Consider the following 21,950-nt stretch of genomic DNA (forward strand, 5'->3'; position numbering starts at 1 on the left):
CTCATTACCATGTACCATGTATTGAAGTTTTTGGATTCATTAGATGTGGCTGCGATTCAGAAACTGATTAGTCAGCGTAATCTTCTTGACTTTCACATTTACAGGCTTTAATGCCGTGCTTTGAAATATCTGATTACTCAAGTGGATTACCTGGTTGTTTTTAAGATCTTCACCCGCACAGAGAAACACAACAAACAGACAAACTGACAAATGCCCCCCCCCCCCCCTCCCTTCATGAAACGTATACCAATATATACTCAGTGTCATATCATACATCATTTTAAAACCATTAGACACAGTTACAAAACAGCTATAAAAACCTACGTCTCCCAGCAGGAGGTAAGTTGACAGTCTCTGTTAAACCTCCTGCCAGCAGAGTAAATACACTCAACGCTATATTATCGAATAAACAAGCTTGTAGCCAAAACAGCACACGCTGAAATGTGTTGAGACACACCGCGCTCTGAATTCTCGGGACATTTAAGGCTCGATTCGAAAATAAAACCCAAGTCCAGCCGATGAATGCTATATGATGTGTCAAACCTGCAAATAACACACGCTCCTTCTGGGGATTTTATTCTGCTTTTCCATCGAGAATACACCGGCTCTCTTTCCGTTCAAGTAGCCAATCAATTCTGCTTCTATCCGCCGGTCACCATTTGGCTGTCAGCACATCCCAAGCAGCTGGCCTACATTGCGACGCTCACTTCGTGGAGCATACGGATTCAGTAAATCCAGTCACGCTGCAGAATACAACTGACCTGCAGTGGTCAGCTGAGCGTACAGTATCATATTCACGGGCACTCGTCTGCCAAAAGGGCAGATCAGTCACAGCTTAAATGGTACGTACAAAACCATGCACAGTAAATAGCTGCGGGAGTCCAGAAAGACAATGCTGCTGCAGTCAAATCTAAAGACATGAGATGAGTCTCTCGTCAGTTTAGGACATAACTACTTTACTAACATTCTTCTTTTTTCAACCACACAATCTTACAAAGCAAACTGTCGCATGCCACTTCCAAGTTGTTCGCTTTCTTTTGGAATAACACAATTATATGGAACAATTACACCAAAAAAATGGGGGTATTGCGAGGGGCGTTATCTGCCGCGCTGTGCTAATACAACGGGTCCCACTGAAAATCAAGCAGCTCCGTGGAATCAGACCTTTTGAATGGGTTAACCTTTGAATGTGATTAATTTGACTTAAAATGTCACTGCATGCCGTATTGCAGAGAGGCTTTTAAATAAGTGTCTGTTGCCGAGGCGTTTAAGAAAGTGCTTTAAAGGGAGGGAGGGAGCATTAAAAAAAAAAAAAACTTCATGAGTGAGAAAATAGGAACTCTGGCTGTTTTTTGGGGGGTTTTTTTCCGAGGCTCTGAGCTAAACTAAAGGACGTGCTGCTTCCGCAGATGAGCAGCGAAATGCCAGCGAAGGCGGCACTTCATCCAAGGCTCAGTGGAGCACAGCAGCCAGATGATGAAAGGCTTTATTCATACTGAGTGACAACAAATAGATTCTTTTCCAGCTACAGTTCTCTGAAGCTCCTCTTTGAGGACAAAGGACAAAACATTTTGAATGTGGGCCATCCCGTATGATCCAAACGACCATGTAAAAACTTCCAAAATCTCATCGACAAGGCATGACCATCTTAAATTAAAAAAAAAAAGAAGCCTCGACCAGAGCAGTTCAGCTATGGCATCTGCCTGCGTGCAACATTATCTATTCAATATTGAGTTATTCAGCTCATTCAGGAAAAGGCCAAGCCGGTGTGTGTGTGTTTCTCTCTGGGAAAAGTGAGAGAGGCTTCACATGTTCAGAGAGAGACGGGGCAGCACAGGGGAGGAGGGCAGAATGCATACTTTAAAGAAGAGAAAAAAAAAAAAACCTTGGCCAGACAGCACCATCATCACAACAGCTTGGCATCAAGAAATGAGACAATGGAAGATTCCCAGAGCTCTACTGAGGAGGAAGACAGCTGCTTGCCCGCATGATGGCTTGAGCGCACAGTTTAAGCAAATGTTATTCTTTCTTACAGCAATAAAGGATGCGGTCTCCCTTCGCTCCTTGTGGGGATGCATGTATTTGCTTACTAACATCAGGTATATCAGAAGGTTGACTGCACTCTTTCATTTTATATGTGAAACAACAAATATAATATAATATTGTATCATAAAGGATATAAATACGAGACAAGATAGTCGGTTGTAGATACTAGTAAGAGTAAAGGTTAATGAATGCACACAGGCTGATATAAATAAAATATTTATATAACTAATGCTGAACGCAGCATGAATGCTCTTCCAGAATCTATCCATTTAAACTGCACCCACAATAAGTGAGAGGAATCATCCGACATTTTGACTTTGCAGAAATACTGAGTGTACCGAGCTGAAGCACAGTCGAAAGATGTGCAATGGCTGTTTTCCAGCAAGCGTCAAATCCGAATAAAAAAAAGTTACAGGAGTATCAAAAGCTGACATTCATATAAATGTATTGAATACATATTTCACTTTTCACAGTAAAAACTTCTTATGAGACTTCCAACATATTATTTCCTCTCTGAGGTTTATAATAACCATTAACAATATGTGTTATTGTAATAAAGTTCTGTAGACTTCTGTATGTGATTAAAGCTAATCAGGTGCTTTTCTCTCTTGAGTTTCCTCGGCATCCGTATGATGGCGCTTTTTATATTATTCACCCATCCCCGTGCAAATCAACTGAATGCAAACTATGTGAAGTTTGTGCGCTATTTTATCGCTGTACTCCCTCAGATATCAACTTACGTGAAAATCAAACACGGTGGTTTAACACACCTTGCCGACGTGAGCTTCAACAAGTTGCACAGACCTTCAATTTTGAGGCATTTTGCCAAATCATTCTGTCGTTTGACCCTCTAATAAAGTCTCGGCAATCCACTCGACTGACTAGCGAGCAGCTTAACGTGGAGACGCGGCTCGCCCGCCGGCTTAGCTGTAATGTGCAGTTTGCCACATGTGCCACATATGGTGCTGATTATTGTGAATGATAGTGTTGAGGGAGTGCGATGACGCCTGAATTACCGCAAACATTTTCATTATTTTCGACAGAGGACTCTTTCTATTGCCACGGATTAGAAACACGAAGGGTGGCAACTGCATCTGTGGCATATCCGTCTCAGTCAGTGTGCTTTGCTAACATCTGGTCTTTCAGAGAGGAAGAAGTCGTGTGAGCTCCGCAACAGTCAAGACGATCCTGAAGCTCAACAGCAACTAAGACTTCTTAAAAAAAAAAAGAATCACTGCAGTTTAGCTGATAAGTGATCCCACACACATCCCAGGTAGAATCACATGTCATTAAAAAAAAAAAATCCCAAAATGCTAAACATCTTCCCCTGTTTGTGTTGATACGTGAATATTCAAACACAAGTCAACCCTATACATATTCCTTCTCATATTATCGTGCCATGCATTCGTTTGCAAAGCATCATTGCGCAGTTAGAAGTCAGGTCATGCGGCTCCGTAAATTAGACTCAAACCCATCAAGTGTTGTTTTCCGCCGTCACTTTGAACGGTGGCGGCTTCACGACGCTCGAAACAAGCGGAGCAGTTTGACCACTGCTTCACTCGTCACCCTCCCCGGTTCTCTCTCTCTCTCTCTCTCTCTCTCTCTCTCTCTCTCTCTCTCTCTCTCTCTCTCTCTCTCTCTCTCTCTGTCTCTCCAGAACCGCTGCGCCCGCTCGCCTCATCAGCCTCCAACCGTGTCATTAGTGTTTCAATTACCTGGGTGCTGACAGTCCGCGTCCCGTCTGTAGCTTCCACCGTCAGGTTGTAATTTGATTTCTGCTCGGCGTTCAGGGGCCGCGCCACGATCAAGGTTCCACTGGCCTTGCCCACGTCAAAACGGCTGTCATAATTACCACCTGTGGAAATGTTTGTTTGGAGACAAACAAACAAGGGGAGACAAGAGAAATTAGATGCATATCGTGTCTCAGCTGTGTGTGTGTGCAGAAAGGTTACGCAAACACTAAATGGGATGAACGCGTGAACATGAATTTTGAAGATAATAATGTCACAATAACCATTTTTTTTTTTTTTTTTTGGTTTATCTCAGCATTTTTCATCTGTTTCATGCATTTAATAAAAACAAAGTAATAGACAGCACAATTACGGGACAGAATAAATCGAGAATCACAAGGATAAGCCTCGTGAAGGTGGGTCGGACTTCAAGTTGCGATTTCCACAAAGTGAAGAGAGAAGGATTTTTCCGACCCTCGTGAGGCGTCTAATCAGGTCACAGGTTTACGGGGAGAAAGAATGTGGCACGACATCAATCCCGTGGCACAAACACAAGTCAACCACAGCCAACAGGCGGCATCAACAGACAATGGGGGGATGATCTCTTAATACAGCACAGCCTATTAAGAGATCCCAGCAGCTACCTTCTGCTGTACAGTTGTGGTCACAAGCCATCTGAAGGATGTAAAACATCTCAGTATCCTCTATGCCGTCTTGCAAAAATCCAACCAAACAGAACATTCCAGAGGAAAAGAGGAAAGCGGCGAGAGAGCAGACAAGGAAGAGAAGAAAAGAGAAGTGTCAGTCAGACATTGATTAGAGGGAAGGCAGGCTGGGAGGAAAAAAGGGAGAAGAGGCAAAGCAATACTGAAAGTGTTATTTTTAATCTTCTCGTGCACACAATGCCGACTGTCATTCTAAGAAATGACGCTTCAACTCACTAAAACACGAATGGTAATTCTAAAACTGCAAGAAAATGAGACGGTAGCTATACATTCCACAGACAATTATTCATTTTTTTCTGGAAAAAATTCAAGTACAATTCGGCCAATAAAGCAGAAACTGCATTTTTAAAACTCATTTGGAGTCAACAGTTGTCTAACAACACACGCACGTGTGATTCGAAGCACAAGAAAATGCTGTTTTTCCTTCCAATTTATTTTTTATGGGTGTTCTTCCATAAGTCATGACTGCACACCCATACGCCCTACATTAGTGCGTACGTTTTTCTGCTCATAAAGAAACACTGAGCGTTTAACTGGCGGCCGTGCGCGCGCCAACAAACGTGCACATAAAAAAAGGGGGCGGTACCTGTGATTTCAAACCACACAGGGACGTCTGAGGATTCGGTGGCGACGACGCCCACCATGTGTGCCACCGGGTCGCTCTCCATCACCGAGAAGGTGAAGGGCGACTCCTCGAAGAGCAGCGGAGCCGCGTCGGGCGAAACGGTCGGTTTGTTGATCCACTCGATGTGAAGGCGGCAAGTGGAGGATTTCTGAGGCCGTCCGTTGTCAACGGCTTTTATCTGAAGAGAGGCAAGGGGGGGGGGGGGAAGCAGAGTCGGTGTTAGGCAGCGTTTCTTTTCTTTCTTTCTTTTTTTTTTTTTGCCACATATGAGTTTTCACGTGCGGCCCGCCATGAAATTCTCTGCCTGAAACTCTTCAAAAGTAAATTGTAACGGCATTTCCGTGCTCTGGAGCCGCAGGCACTCGCAGGGATTGGGGATAACAAAACACCTTTTGTGTGGGTCTCTTTGTGACTCATCCTCTTTGTGAGGACTTCAGTGTACTGTACTATAAACTGTGGTGTGCAGAGGCTTCTTGCGGCCGGAAACACCGCTTTGGAAAACTCTGCACTTCACTAAAACTCAACAAAATGAATGTTTAGGCATCACCAAGTAATGGCTCGCAGTGCTTTTTTTTTTTTTTTTTTCCCTTGTCAACTGTGCAGACATTTGCAATTCCTCTCTCTTGCCTCACAGGTGGATGATTGACAGACGATATTTATTCTCACAGACTTCGCACATCAAGTTCCCAGGAATCCTGAGATTTTAAAGATGAAAACAACGTCAACACGACAGGGACAATGACCTCACATCAATGACAGACGTGGCGCTTTTTTCCCCACTAATGAGGGAAATATACATCATTTAAACTCGCTTTGTTCTAATTGGACATTTTTGGCGAGTGTTTGAATCATGCAACCAAAGCCAAATAATACTTTTGAACCAATTAGTGTTGAGACAGTTTCAATGTATTTTTTTTTTTTTACATTTGAAGCGACTGGGACAATAAGCGGCATAAAAATTAAACGCAAGGATCTATTATAAAGAGTCTGAGTGAGATACTTACAGTCAGGATGTCGTATTCTCCCGCCGAGGAGAACTTCTTGGACGACACCAGACCCGTCTTGGGCTCGATGAAGAACTTTCCGTGCTCGTCTCCCTCCTCGATGCTGTAAGAGATCTCGGCGTTGGGTCCCTCGTCGCGGTCTGACGCGATCACGCGATACACGGGATCTCTCTTGGTGGCCCGCTCCCTCTCTGGCCTCTCGCGCTCCGGGAGCTGGATCTTATAGATCTTCTCCAAGAACAGCGGCCTGTTGTCATTCTCGTCCAAGACCTGGACGATGACGCGGACCGTGGTGGATTTAGCGGGAACGCCTTGGTCGGTGATGGTGATCTGACGACAAAGAAGAAAGACATTCAGTCCATCGACGTGCATCAACGTGAGAAAACCCACGGTTTAGAACCGGGGAGCAAACACCAACCACAAACTTTAAATAACTATTATCAATTTCCATTTGTTTTCTTTCACGTTGAAAGTTTGGGAACCGGAGGCCGTGAGTATCAGCAGAGTAACTGAATATTAAGTACAACCATTGCAGGGATTTGTAAACATCAAGCCACTTAAAAATCCATCAAGCCAAAAGAAAAAAAGAAAAAGAAACAATGAAAAAAGGGAAGCATGTTTTATTCCATCGTCGTTCCTTTATGTCTCCTTTTTCATTTAGCTAACTAGAAGCAAAGGAGGAAAAAAAACAAAGGCAGTTCCCTCTTTGATTGGCTGTCAAGGGTCTTTTCAAGAACACATTTTTCACTTAAACCAAAAAAAAAGCAAATGTGCAACAGAGGCAGATGTCTGATAACCAATTCGAGCATTCATAAAGTAAACTGAAGAGGCTGCCTATTCCACAACGTAGACATTTAGTGGGAGGAGTGAAAAGAAAATCAGCCTGAAGAACAAAAGCAAAATATATTGTTTTTATAATGTAAATTCCCAACCTGTCTCAGTGCAAATTCCCTCTAATAAAAGCTGCAGGCTCCTTTTTCCCCAAACCATCTCTTGATTTTGCAAAACACTTAAGCGAAGCAAAACACAAGGATATACATCCTCGAAATTAATGCCAAAAAAAATTTGAGCTTTCAAAAAAAAGAAGTGAAGACAAGTTTTTCCGGTGAGTTTTTAGATTAGAGCAGGAAACGCTGGAGCCGCCCAGTGATCTCTGGCGCCCTCCGAAAAGAGGTCTCAGATCCCAGGTTGGGAAGCACAAATGTAGATCATGTAGAAATGAGTAACTTGCAGGCAGAGATAGGAGGATGAAAGTACTTCAATTATATTCGAACTGGAAAAAAAAAAAATCTTACATCCTTCTTGACTGTTACCATTTGGGACAGAGGCGTCTAGCAATGGGTGAAGGCGAGGTGCATCCTGGAGAGGTCACCAGTCACTCACAGCCAACAATTTTCTGCTAGCAATTAACGTCAAATAGAGGTTTTGGGAATTTTGGGGGGTAAAACTGGGGGTACCTGGGGGAAAAAAATCCATGTACACACAAGAAGGACTTGCACACTCCGAACAGAAGGGCTGAACCGCACTGGAACCTGGATTATCTCATTCTGGTGCTTGGAACCATTGAACTTTTAGGGGGGAAAAAACCTCCCAAGATTGATCCTGCCCGCCCCGGCACTCTCTCCATGTAAACGGGGGGGAAAACGTGTCCACCACGGTCGTAGTGAATAGTTCTTCTGCACATGCGCGAGTCGATGTCAGGACTCTAGAACTTGGTAGTTTTTTTTAGTTGAGACTCACCGTAATAGAAATCCAACTTTGTCATCTATTCATACGAATGCCCGTGTACTCGCCATTATTAGTGTTCGTAGTGCATTGTGCTCTGTGCACATGTGTGTGTGGTTTCATTACAAAAACAACAAGCAGCCCCTGCTAATGGCCCGGCATGCTAACTACATAGTTGTAAGCATTTCTGCCATGTCCGTGTTTGCATACATCGTTTTCAAAAGGTTGCTGCTTTTCTGGGAAAAAAAATCATTTTCACTTGAAACGTCGTCGTGTTCATTCGGGCCTGTCAATAAGCTTTGCATGGGATGAAAATGATATTAAAAAAAAATAGAAGTGGCCAATTGCTGTAGTTGATATTCTTATTTCAACAAGCGAAACACTGACAACCGGTAGCAGATGGCTGCAATGCCCACAGTCATGAACAAGTGAAACCTTGCTCGTAAAATAACATTAATGTTCGAGTCATGTATGGTGTATTCAAAAATGTGAGTTGTTCATCTTAAATTCCATAAAAGAAAAAAAAAAGATATCGTGCTGCTGCTTTTTTTTTTTTTTTTTACTGATCCAGCCTCCATTAAGAGCAAACAGCGCCTCAACAGCCCTGCAATAAGAGAATAGCAGCTCTGTCTCTGTACCTATGAATTCACTGCCCTTCCATAGTTAGCAAATGTGAGAGCACAATTTGTTAAATCTCAAAATGTTCTTGATCTGAAGCAGGAGGAGGAAAAAAAATATCACAAATGTCAGTATGTTTCCCTGTGATTACAATAACAGTAGCTTGTATGGCCGAGATATGAATAACACAGCAGTTAATTATCTTTAATTAGCAGCACCTATTCGGTCTGTTCGCAGCAACCGCACTGACTCCGCTGCCATGTGTCCAGCTTACGCAAAAAGATTTTGAACTGCCAATAAACATCAAGTCGTAATGCTGTGAGCTGAAGGCCGGCAGCTTTTCTTAAAGCCCCAGAAGTCCTCGGTGTAAAAGACGGTGTTGAGCAACGGCATCATTAACGGTGCTTTAATTTAAGTCACAGCTTCAAGTGTTACTGGTGGCCAACAAAGGCTTTTATTTCCTGCCACAAATTTAGCACATAAATGTGACTTTGGACATTAGATTGCAGAGGCGAAATTGAAAGCAGAGAACCACAGCTTGACCTAAACAAACAATTTATTTATTTTTTATTATGGAGGCCTTGGGAAAAAAACCAGGGGGTTATAAGTCTGAGCGTTGGCAGAAATGAGAGCATTTCTAAAAAAAAATCTAAACAGCAAAATATTGTAGAGCAAATGTCAGAGTAATTTAAAACCATCTGCTAAGCACTTCACTGAAAACAGTCAGGAGTCCGAGGCCAGGCGCACGCCATTTGGTACCGAAGTTTCAATTACCAAAGTAATGTGTTGTTGTTTTCCTCGTCGTGTCTGCAGCTGCTCGAGTTGATCATGTGAGCAGAATTAATCAAATGAGATGACAACAAACCTGAAGGTGAAGGCCTCTCCAAACAATGATTTGTTGATGCCTACACTGTGCCGTGTAATTGAGATTTCCATTATCATCACGTGAGGTAATTGGCGGCAGCTAAGTACCTGATATCAACGAGAAGAAAAAAAAAAAGACTGTAGGAGTCATTTCATGTACTGAAATGAAGCATTCAAATTGTACGTCATATTAGTGTGTAACTGGATGTATGAACACTCGAGACGCCTGGTTGCTCATTATTCTGTGCGCCTCTTTGGAAATTTCATCAAAAGCCTTTGTTGGATAATTAGAAAAGGCACACTAAGGATGTTGCAGTGACAGGACTCTCACTGCATCAGTTCAGCTGCAGAGACACTGAGATGTCTCATAATGCTCGGGCTATTGAGAACTAAGACTTTTGAGCTCAATTCAACTCAACTTTATTTATATAGCACCAAATACAACACAGTCATTTCTACCTGCTTTCTACAGAGACGAACCCAACAGATGTGAGCCGTTAAGTGTGATGTCGTTTTCCAGCCGTCCTCCGACCTTGGAGTTTCCGATGTAAATTGTGACAACTTTGGGGACACGTAATAACAACCCAACCTTATCGTATGTCAATGCGAATGTCTGTGCACTCACCATTGCTAACATTTGTGGCGTATTGTTCTCTGCATTCGCGTGTGGTTTCATTACAAAAACAAATAACAGCACCGTAACTACATTGTTTTCAGTGTTTCTGCAGTTTCCATTTAACGAGATGTTCTTTGCAAAACGTTGCTGTGTAAATACTAAACTTTTCTGAAATGAAAATACAGAAATATTCACCTGAAAGTGCTTTAAGTGATCACTGTGTCCCAGCAAACAGCAAAAAAGAGGCCAAAAAAAAAACGCCAACCTGAAAAAAACCATGTTGTGGTGGACTGAGGAGGTGTTTTGTGCTTCACTGTTCCTGTGAGCGCCGAATTGAAAGCAATGTCATGGTAGTTTTTCCCCGAGGCATCGCCATGACAACCAGCTAAACAGAGTGGATACTATCTGCAGAAGAATACACAAGTCCAGAGGAGTACCTAGCGCCACACGTGAAAAGAACACCAGCAGTGAGCGGGGCGAGAAGTCCCTGGTACAGAAGCGGCCCGACTCAGCAGAGCAGGCTCTCGGGGTGGAGTCTGCATGGCAACACGCATGAATGTGCCAGCAAATACAAAGAACAAGTGGATGGCTTTCTGCCACATGCTCTTGAGAAAAATCAACGGTAATTGTTGCGTCGGTTGGTGAATTTGCGACCAGTCCTGATAACGAATCAACCTCCTCGAGTCAATAGCGCCCGGACCCCCTCTAATGGTCCAAATCATGAGCTAGATTCCATCTCCCTCATGCTGTGATTGCGCAGCTGTGAAGAAGAAAATGTCTACATGTGTGTACCATTATTCCTGATTGGCTCTCAAAACGTATGGCTATTTCTCCACGTCTGACAGATTAATCCGAAAAAGTGAACTGAGCTTCACCTAATACGGTACAAAGGCCAGAGTGCATGCTGGGATAGGGTTCAGGGAATAGACACAAATAGCCCATTCACCTCTGCCTTCATAATGCCTTTCCTGAAGGCCCAGGCCTGGATCCTGAGCATGTTCTGGCATGTCCCACTTTTGCTATTTACCCACCCCCTCCTCCTCTTCCTCCTCCTCCTCCTTCCGCCGACGAAGGCCTCTGATCCTGCCGCTAGAGCTCACGCTCAGACCATCAAGAGCAGCTTTGCCTTCTCTCAACCCCCCCCACTGCCTTTTCTGCTTTGAGCTCCCATTCTCTCTCCATTTCTCTCACAGGCACACGACAGCAACCAACCCCCATCCATCTCGTCATAAAAGCTAAAGCCCCCCCCCCAATGCACTTCTTCTTGGCATTTGGCACAAACAATGCTGACACAGCCCCCACCCTAATTGCTCCACATGTTCCACATGGCCCCACATGTTTTGCTTCTTCTTCTCCTACAACGAGCCAGCAGAAAAAAATACTTGAGCGGCGCTTTGGACTTCAGTCTGATTTGTCCTGCTCACACTCGGCCAGCAAATTACAGGCTTTAAGGGCCTGTGCCGCTCCGCGAACATGCAGGCCAATAAAGAACTGCTGAATCCCCAATAACCTGCGACCGGCGCTCACAGGCCTCTTAAGTTGCCATGGTTAGCCTCACAAGTTACTCGCTCTATACCGTCCCTCTGCTTTTATACTTTTGTGTAGTTGTCATTTTCTCAAGACTGATTAAAGTGTAGTAATGAACTTTACAAAAGAAAAGAAGAAATACTAATATTGGAAGGATTTGGATGTTTAATCTGGCTGAGCACGAACGCATTCAATAGTTCAACTTCAGTGTTTAATGTGGTTATTAAATGTTTGTATTTCAACAGCTTTCACCCCACATGTGGAAAGAAGCTGCTCTATCTTCCCCAGCACATCCCTTTGTGGAAAAAAAAATATATAATTTTTCTTACCCTGTAAGTTTGTGTAAATTCAACAAATATTGTGCAAAATATTCAGTTGTTTGTTGTCCAATTTCCATCATCAATCATGTATTCCCCTAAAGGATTACAACTCCCACTTTTATCCCGATCATTTACTCTCAGTCCTGTAATGCAATTAGTGCCGCTAAATGTACAATCAGAATATGAAATACAACACTGCACTGGCACCAGATGCACCGGCATTAACTGTCGGCCAGAGATCAGTGAATTGTGTAACTTCTAACAATAATTAAAAGGCGTCCAATCTGCTCCCCGTCAGCACCGGAAACACAATTAAAACAGCTATTATCAATCTTAGGCTCTGTGGAAAAGGGGAGAAGGGAGGAACACAAGCAGGGAGGAGGGCATCAGAAGAGAGCTCAATTAAAACTCCGCAAGTTTAGACGTTGGCCCGTTGGTTTGACAGCAGTTTCCTGTCCCGGCTTGTTCAGTCCATGAGATGGAACAGTGGGAAAGAACAAAGGAACAGTCACCGGGATCTCCTACATGCCCCCCCCCCCCCCCCCCCCACTCCCACCCCGTCCGGAAATGAGGCACAGGGAGAAATGATTCCGAGAGGATCTTTCTTGCACATACAAGAAGGCTCCTTTCTGTCGGCACGTCGCCAAAGACGGTTGGAAGTGCTGAAACTCAAGAGACAGACAACCCCTGCTTTGAAATCTATTAACTTTTTTCTTCCTCTGTCTCTCTCTCTCTCGCTCTCTCTTTCTTAAAGCCTGAGAGCAGAATATGCGAACCTCGTAAGCTTTTGGTCACCACTTTTACAAATGAATGTTCACACGAATAAAAGACGGCTGTCTAAGTCAAGGCCTTACCTCAAGAATGTGCTCATCCTGCTGCTCTCGGTCGAGTCTCCTTGAGGTGGTTGTAACCAGACCTGTTGGAACACAAAGAAGAATAACAACATTAGAATTACATTTAAAGAAACAGTCAATTTCACATGAATTGTATTTTTTCCATTTTGAGAGAACGCGATCAAACTATTTGAGATGGATGGACGGACTGCATCCTTGTTTTTCTCTAAACTCTGTCTGTCTGTTGAAAGGAACACCCATCTTCTACTAACAAGAAACGGCCGCAAACAATCCAGAAACTAACGGTTTGGTGTCGTATTCTGAACCCTGCTGGTTCTGTCATCAGTCACCCATGAGTGAAGAGTGTGTGTCTGCAGGAACACTCTCCCTGTGGTCTCCCTGCTTTCTGCTTGACCCTGTTACCACACAGCCTATTACGCTCCGCAAAATATCACAAAGGCCTGCAAAGAGTGCCCAAACAGCAGCACAGCCTTCACACCCTACTTTTAGGTTCTCCACAAGCTGAATAAATAGACGGACGGTCAGACATCACCTCCAGGTCTGAGCACTTTGTACAACGGAAGGAAAAAGAAACTTTCCGGTGGAAAAAAAAAAAGAGTTCCCGGCGCTCAATCAAGTGTTTCAAAGGTCTTATTGAGCTCTACTGTCCAGTTTGAGTGGACTGATTGATTACGCACGGGAAACTTCATAAGCCTTACTCTTGACAAAGAGTAAAAAATAACTTGAGCTTGAGCCTGGTGGTTGTGAGCCGATCCACTCAGAATCAAATTCATAAACAAGCGAAGAAAAGAAATGAAAATGGGGGGGGGGGGACAGGAAGGGTACTGCTACATTGTGACATTATAGGCTGCATTCTGTTCTCACTCCCAGTGTAATTGCAACGTTGCAGAGACACTGAGTGTAGGGGAGGCATTGCCAACTTCAACCGCACCAGAGCTGTCTGCTTGCCACACTGCGCCTGATTAGCATAAAGCAAAAGGATTTCCGAAACCCAAACCCATCAATGGCACATATGCCTGCAACAAGAATAGCGGGCCACAACTTACACAGCCTGAAATAGCCATTCTCTCCCAAGCACACTGCCATGGAGGCATACGAGCAAGACGCTTTTCTTTTCTGTTTTTGCTCCTTGCTTGTTCTCCTCACCTTCTAGGGGCTTTATTTAATCTTCGCAGCAAAGCTGCAAAGACGCGGCTCCGCTGATATTTAGTGAGGAGCAACAACACCTTTGCTGAAGACACAACTCCTTTGTTTTTCTCTCCTGGCTCCACCCTGATGGGAGACCCAATTTGAATTTCACACAAACAACCGGCGACTAAAGAACAGAAAGAAACAAGCAGCTTCTATCAACTGATTTCAGATGATGTCAAATCTAATAGTTGCACAGCGCCACATCAGAACAGACCACGCTGACTAATTATTCATGTGCCTTGGTGAGGCCGGAGATGATGGATGATAATGTTTCTAAGCTCCCCCGTGTGCCGCGTTTCGGCAACTCTTCCCGCAAACATGCATCGTACAGCAGAATACAGATAACAACATTAGCCGAACCCGGTGTCGGTGTCTCCATTTAGGACTTCTGTACAAATCATCTGCCTAATCACAACGGCGTGAGAGAGCACAACACATACACCATTTGTAATGTACACCATGTACTCCCCATGCTGCACTTTTTATACAGCCACAAACACAACATTAGGAAAACCGATGACATTGGCTAAATGACTGCCCCCCCCGAGACCACTGTGGAAAAATAGAAATGTGGTTTTTGAGTTCCGTCTTGCAGTGACTGCAGGGAACTCCTATTTCACAAACACAATTTACACCTCAATGCTGCAGCAGCGGGCGCCCTGGAAGATGAGTTAATGGCACAGGATATTAGTGGTTTCCTTTATTTTGATTGTCAGAGCACATTCAAAAGCAACTGTCGCTATTTGCCTATTCTAGTACCAACGTTTCTACAACAGACACCACTGCCACGTCCACTTTAAAAACAAAAGATGGGAAATTGTTTGAAAAACTGACTTGGAAGGTTTGGACAATTTAATTAGCGGGCAAGAAAAACACTGGGACGCGTCTCTTGTTGGTGGTTATTTAATATGCTTTCTGTCTGGAGTAAAATAACAACTAGCCCCCAGTAATGAGCAAACACAGATTCGAAAACTTTTCTACGTCCACTCAACATGTCAACTCGGGATTTTATGTGCGTGTTACCAAGCCGCGAGTGAAGATGAGATCCTGTAGATCAGTTCAAAGTGAGTCTGTTTGACTACCGTATTTTCTGCCCTATAAGGCGCACCGGGTTATAAGGCGCACCTACAATGATTGACATAATTTACAACTTCATTCATATATAAGGCGCACCGCCCTATAAGGCGCATGGAATAGACCAGTGGTCAGCAACATCTATAGCTCAAAGCCATTAGGTTACATTTTCCACTGATTCTAACACCCAGAGAGGTGCACACGCTTTATTTTAATAGTCTACCTGCAGCCTATGCCAGGACGACACTACACACAAAACCTTCTTCACTACTGGTTGACAACTTACAACTACCGGTAATAATAATAATAATAATAAACTAAACTACATGAACTAAGCAACAAAAACACAACACAACACAATTATTACCGACACCACAAACCAAATATAACCCCCAATAATTGCATTTAAAACACCACAAACAGCTGCAATGCATTATGGGAGTTTCTATCGGCTGCACTGAGGAGCTCAGGTTGAATTTGTCGCTGCAAGGCATGATGTCCCATCATGCCTTGCAGCGACAAATTCATGTTTTGTGTTGTTGGAGGTTATTGTGGCTCGTTGTTGGGCTTGGTGTTGTGTTGATTGTGTTTATGCTGTGTTTTTGTTCCCCAGTTTAGGGAGTAATTATTTCATCTAGTTTATTTTGGTTTGTTAGAATGTTGGTGTGCAACCATGAGTGATTAAGGTGTTGTGCGGAGTGTCGTCCGCTCTGAAGATCCGGTTGCGAAGTTAGAGTTGTCAAAATAAAAGCTTCTGGTTGTTCAGCTGTCAAATAGCAGTCTTGAGTAGAACAATCGTCCATATATAAGGCGCACCGGGCTATAAGGCGCACTGGCAGCTTTTGAGAAAATTTGAGGTATTTAGGTGCGCCTTATAGGGCGGAAAATACGGTACATTTCCTTTCTCAGAGGACGCATTCCCTGACAAACTTTTGCCCAATCATCATAATGTGATGAGTCCTTCCACTCTCTTTCATAGAGAAGGATTAGGCCGATTTTCATCTATGGAAACTTAATCAAGTCATGTGGTGAAAGTCTCATATGCATTCATAGAGTGGAGAAATGTACTGCAGTTTCAGGGTTTTTTCCCCCTCAGGAGTGGGAAGGGCGCTGAAGGTCAGACTTGCAGGAAGTGGGTAAAACTGTGAAAAAGTGGCCTGACTCTCACGGGGTTAATGTGGAGACACAAGCATCAGCATAAGAAGCATGTCACTGAATTGGAGAACATGCAAACTCCACGCAGATATGCAATGACCCTGACGTGAACGTGTGTGGTCTCGCTGCTGCCCACTAAATAACTGCGATTTTCAACATAATCATTAGAAATCATTAAATTTGCAACAGATTTCTCTTTCCTTCAGCAGCGCTGAGTAGCCTCGGGTTATAACTAATGACCAGTTAATATTGCATTTGAATTCCATGAATAATCTATAAAATGACAAAGATGTTTTTAAAGTCTTAAAAAGGATAACTCAGTTTAGCCTCAAGTCCAGAATCCAAGGACATTTGATTAAAGTACGCGAAGACAAAGAAACAAATGTTTGGACCAGAGAAGCTCTTACTTTTCTATATTTTCTCTCAATTAGCGACATACCACAGTACTCATCGCGCATTTGTTTCTGCTGGCAACCGGATCAATAATTTAGCTCTACAGTGGTCAGGCAGGTCGTTTCAGGGCAACGTTTCCAAAACAGTTCAAACCACAAATTTCATTTCAAGTTTTTCAAACATCTTATTTTCTTCTTCTTTTTTTTTTTTTTTTTTTTTTTTTACTTTTATCATTGTTGTGGAGTGTGAAACTAGAATCCATGTTGAGGTCTAAAAAGAGCTTCAGACTAGAAACGCAAAAGAGAAATGATCATTCTGCTGTGGATGAGTGAATGAAGTTCTCTCTTTGTTATAACCCTGCGTTTCGTTGTTGCTTCAAGTGCTTTTGTTTGCTTTTGTTCCATTTTGTGTGTTGACACGCTGCCAGTTTGCTGCCGGGTCTCGGACCACAAGACTCGCCCGTCCACTCTAATATCCAAGCACTGATATCACATTCAGAAAATAGCTCATAACAATGTTTTCCCCCCCTAAAAATGTAACGTACTTCAGCCCGGCCGGCAAGGCCGTAAAAGGAATGGCTATTTGACGTAGAATCTCTCCTGTTCGTAAAGGTGCGAAGCCCGAATTCCCTATCTCGATTGGAAAGGACTGTGAAATAATTGGGTAGCCAGTCAGATCTGATGGAAGTCTGCCATTCTAACCAAAGCTTTTTTTGACCAAACACTACAGACGCGCGGGCCCAAACGGCCTCCCGAGGCGTGGGCTGGACCGGGCCGACAGTAATTACAGTCGAGCTGTTTTGAGAGGGGGAGGAAAAACAACAGCAAAGCAGCAGTGGCACTCTCAAGCATGACCTTGAGTGCTACAGCCGCCGCTCCAAAATGGAGGCCTGAGGGGAGTTACAGAGTCCAGGGGTGGTTGAGATCCAGGCGCTGCCGCTGTGATTAGCAGTCTCCAGAGTCACACGCATATTTTTGTGACACACATTTAGCTGTGACTCCAGACGATCCGGAATGTGCCGCCGTCTGCAGCGGCAGGATATTTCAAAGTCCTCCAGATATTTTGCATCGCTGATGATTCATTATTTTGGCGCCGGCTAGTTTTCTCTTGGGGAGGAAAATAACAAACACTAGAAACGTTTCTCTGCTCGAGACGCGACGCTCAACCCCCAGACAGTTATATCAATATTCGCAGCTTCATTATGATTTTGAGGAGTCTGCCACTCGAGCCTAAAACAACACCGCTGCTTTTGCCCCTCACGATGCCATCAGAGCTCACAAACGCTAACTCGAGTATAATATAACACTGAAATCCAAAGCCGACCCAAAAAAGGCGGGAGCTCTAATGAGGGACTGCGACTTCAAAGTGGAAACTGAGAACAAGAGACACTGACAATTCTCTTTTATTCAGACTTAAAGCGACGCGCAAGATGTCATTTAAAAAGTCTGTGTAGTCCGACTTGGACACAATTTAACAACCAACAGAGGGCGTATCGGCTCGCACAAACACATTCATACTCAACAGGAGTAAAAAAGCATCGCAGCAGGAAACCGTTTATATCGAGATATCTCAACACCTCACAGCTGCAGGGCTCTGTTGTGGTGCATAAAGTGGAGCCCGTCGTGGAAGACTCGGGTCTGCGGAGGACTCACGTTCCCGAGTGCTTGTGAAAGTTAATGGCAGTCAATGATTTAGAGTTGTGGAAGTGGCGCAGACCTGCAGGAAGGACTTAGGACACTTGTTAATCCCTCCCCAAATAAAGACAGGAATATCACGAGAGGTGACGAGAGAGCTCGCGGATACTTTCACACAGTCAGAGGCCATGTTATGTTGTCGATTCCTCTGCAAGGACGGTCGCTTGGTATCAAATCCATGCCTGTATTTAAATGATATACTGGATAAAACCAATGGCCTACAAGTAAAAACTGACTATTGTACTATAAGCAATATAACCAAAGAAAGTATATTTCAAGCTGAATTGTGTTGAAAAGGACTACATGATGAGTATCATTATAATTGAAGCAATTGTGATTGTTTTGCAGACACAATCCACTTTCTTTTTAAGTTTACATGCTTTCACAAAACTTAATTTGTTTCGCAGAATCAGTGTTAACTGCTTATTATAAATCTCAAAAGAGTTTTGCTTGCAATGGAAATGGCAACTTTCTTCAGGTGATAATTTAGCAACGATAAACAGAGTTTATGGCACAAAAGGCCTTTTACATATAATAATGAAGAAATGACAAGTTTGCTTCCAATTGTTTCCTCATTGTAGCTTTGTTTTGTTTTGGGCTTATTTTTCAATACACGTCATTTTTCATTACATCTTCCCCATCTGAGATCCTTTCATGAATAACACTGGGAACGTTGTTCAATCTGCTCTCTTATGCAGTGCCGGTAAGCTTTTGTTTACTTTCCACAACCTCCTTGTAATAGTGGCAGTAATGATAATGCAATCTGTTGTGACAGACTCCCAAACACACTGTCAGGACAATAGCGTTTGTAAAACACTGGCTGTCAAAATATGACCAGCAAATCAATCACAAGGTTAATTAAAAGGCGCCACTTGATGGTTGACATAGTTACTGTGCTTCAATTTACAGAGCACAAAGGAGCCTGCTGTGTCAAGTCTTCCTTTGTTCCTACGTTGAGGTCACAGGAACAGGTCATCTGTTTGTGAAGTCTCACCCTGAATGGAATAAACCACGCCGCGCCTGTGATGTTTTTTTGTCTTTTTTTTTTTTTTTACCCAAGAAATCTCCACAATTTTAAGAGATGTTTAATCTTGATTTCAAAGGTATGTCCGGGTAAATTAAAAAGTTTCAAAGAAGTTTTTCTGCCGCCGATGATACTGAGCTTGTGCCTTTCATTACTCTTCAAACATAAGAAGCCGTCCCACATTTCCACAAAGGATATATATCGCCACTGTGGTTCCTGCTGGGATTGGTTTCAAAGATACTGTGTTTAGACTGAATCTCGGCACACCAAGCCACCGTGACATGCTATTGGAAGTTTAAAGAGGAAAATGTGAAAGTTCTTCATTTCCACTTTTATTTCTCCTAATCTCTTTTGAGAGCTGTGACAATTGTTTGACTTCAAATCACCGGAAACATCAGGAAGCTGTTGGGGGAATCCATTTCCTATCTCACTTCCCCTGATAGGGCTAGTGGCGTTGGCAGACCACTGATAGCACCATTGTGAGTGTGTGTTTGCTCCATTTACACACTTAGATTATTGGGACTTGGGGACTCTCTCTGTCTCCAAACAAAGTCCCTATAAGGAGAAACAATTATTTTTAGGTGAGACGAAGGTTAGGTTAGGTTATAGGTGAGGTGAGGAATAGTTATAATTGAGGTATTTAGAGAATAAGTACAGGAAAGCGGTAATAGGAAATGGTCAATGCAAGGTCCCTGTGGGGCAGATGTGTTTTTTTTTTTTTTTTTTTACTGTGGGCCACAAATAGAAAATCATACAAACAGCAAGGTCACTTAATAGAGGTGATGAACATCCCTAAAATCATCTACGCAGCAACCGCTTTCTTTTTGTTTAAGGCTCCGTTTACACAATGTTTCATGCGAAAGTCCATCATTTTAAGCAACTCCTGCATGTGCAAAAGAGCTATTTACTGGAGCCGTGTACTAGCAACGTCTCAGAAAAGTTGTGCTCCGATTGCCGTTGTCGTGTAAACAGACACCCACTACGCAACAAAAGTTTTCTGTTTAGCGCTCCAAAAAGTGGTTGTATAAACGGGGCCTCACTATCAACCTAATTCAAGGTTTTCAAAGACATGCTCTAAAATTAGTCGTTAGCAAAATAAAATTATTATATGAAGCTCTAATTATTCCGAAGGTTTGTAGTCAAGCAGAATTTCACATTACTGGTTAGCTTCAAACTAAAACTGCAAAAATGACCTCTGAGCTGACCTTTTGAAGCTTTTGTTGTTCAAGCTTTATGTGTGGGCTATATTATATGTATTTTTAGAACTACATTAACATTGGGCTGCAGTTGGCCTGCGGGCCATAGCTTGAATACACATGTGTTTTGTCCATGTGCAGGCATGTGATTCCCTTCAATTTACCGTCTTTGAGAGACCTGGGAGCAATGGGACTTATGGAGATGAGAGGTAATGCTGTACCATATAATGTGTGTGTTGAGAGATATACGTAATGCACGTCAAGGTACAGAAGGTGTCTTTTTTGATGTTTTTGAGTGAAGACGTATTTCAAGGTCAAATTAAGGTTATGTTACGGGTAATCACTAACGCCAGTAGTAGTTATGGCCGAGTTTAGAGCAAGTCTGGAGGAAATGCATGCATTTGTGGTCTTCAAACAACAATGGTAGGATTAAAATAGTGGCTGAGACAATGTTTAGCATACTTTTGAGGGTAAGTGCATTAATTCTGACCTCAGGTTAAAGGTTTAATTAGCTTAAAGTTAGGATTAACCACTTAAGCTTAGGGTGCAGGGCTGGAGAATGTATTATATTATTATGTTGGCCCATCAATTAATGCTAAAGGACTGAGCGTGCATGTGAGGGTTTTTTTTTTCCCCCCTAAAAGAGAAGGCGCTCCTGTTGATAGGAGCAACACAAAGAAGTAGATGATTTGTGGCTGCAGATCCCACCGGCTGTTTCCCGTTACCTTCTCACTCAACCCCCGGGATGACAAATGAACATAAAACCTGTCAAAGGTATCCAAGCTTGCCAAAAAGTATTACCTACAAAATTCTCTTTCAACTGATGACAATGAAACACTGGCTTCAGGTGAAGAAAAAGGGATGGGCTAAAACAGAAAATCACTAAAATACTACGCCTGGAAGAATCTTTCTTGGTTTGGATTTAACCACCGAAATGGAATACTTTATTAAAAGGCAAAAACAACCATGTATAAACAGCCATATCCTATTAGGCCTGCTCTTTTCAGCTGGAACCACATCATTGTCCGGTGACACGTACAGATAGGTGCCATTATTACAGGGTGGAGTTCTCAACAAGGTTAGACACCAGAAACAGAAATCTCATGTGTCGGGTTTACATAGACTAATGACACCCCACTCTAAAACGCCAATGGACAACACAGGAGCAATTAGGGACGTCTTGGAAAGTACTAATACTACACGTAGGAGGATTGTATACACGCAACAGGAAGTACAGTAATGAGCATTCAGCCAGATAAGAGAGCTATCGTAAAGATCTTTGCCCCCACACTCTCTCCTTGACTGAGAAATGGAAAACTTCCTGCCTGTGTGTGGTGTAAGTGTGTGCGTGTGTGTGTGTGTGTGTGTGTGCTCTGACTACATGTTCTGCTTGGTTGCGCAGTACTAACACACGCATGTTCCCGCATAAAACCCGTGTTTAAAGTCCACTAAGGCAGTCATCGCAGGGCAAATACACTTTCAGGGAGGAGAGAGGAGTGATTCACCGCTGCTCACTCCCCCACTGAAAAAGGTGGGCAACGCAAATCCACAACCTTAGCTGAACTACCT

General features: G+C 43.2%; 1 protein-coding gene across 2 annotated transcripts in view; it reads right to left on the minus strand.

The window, feature by feature from the left end:
- fat1a (FAT atypical cadherin 1a) overlaps positions 1–21,950 on the minus strand; it is a 78,349-nt gene that overhangs the window by 34,914 nt on the left and 21,485 nt on the right. For both annotated transcript variants that reach the window (XM_080520409.1, XM_080520408.1), the window contains exons 4-7: positions 12,655–12,716; positions 6,131–6,460; positions 5,088–5,304; positions 3,762–3,901 (exon numbers count right to left, since the gene is read on the minus strand). In XM_080520409.1, coding sequence (XP_080376535.1) covers positions 3,762–3,901; positions 5,088–5,304; positions 6,131–6,460; positions 12,655–12,716 — 749 coding nt within the window. The remainder of the gene's footprint in view (positions 1–3,761; positions 3,902–5,087; positions 5,305–6,130; positions 6,461–12,654; positions 12,717–21,950) is intronic.

Source organism: Blennius ocellaris (genome assembly GCF_963422515.1).
Source record: "Blennius ocellaris genome assembly, chromosome: 3".
Taxonomy (NCBI): domain Eukaryota; kingdom Metazoa; phylum Chordata; class Actinopteri; order Blenniiformes; family Blenniidae; genus Blennius; species Blennius ocellaris.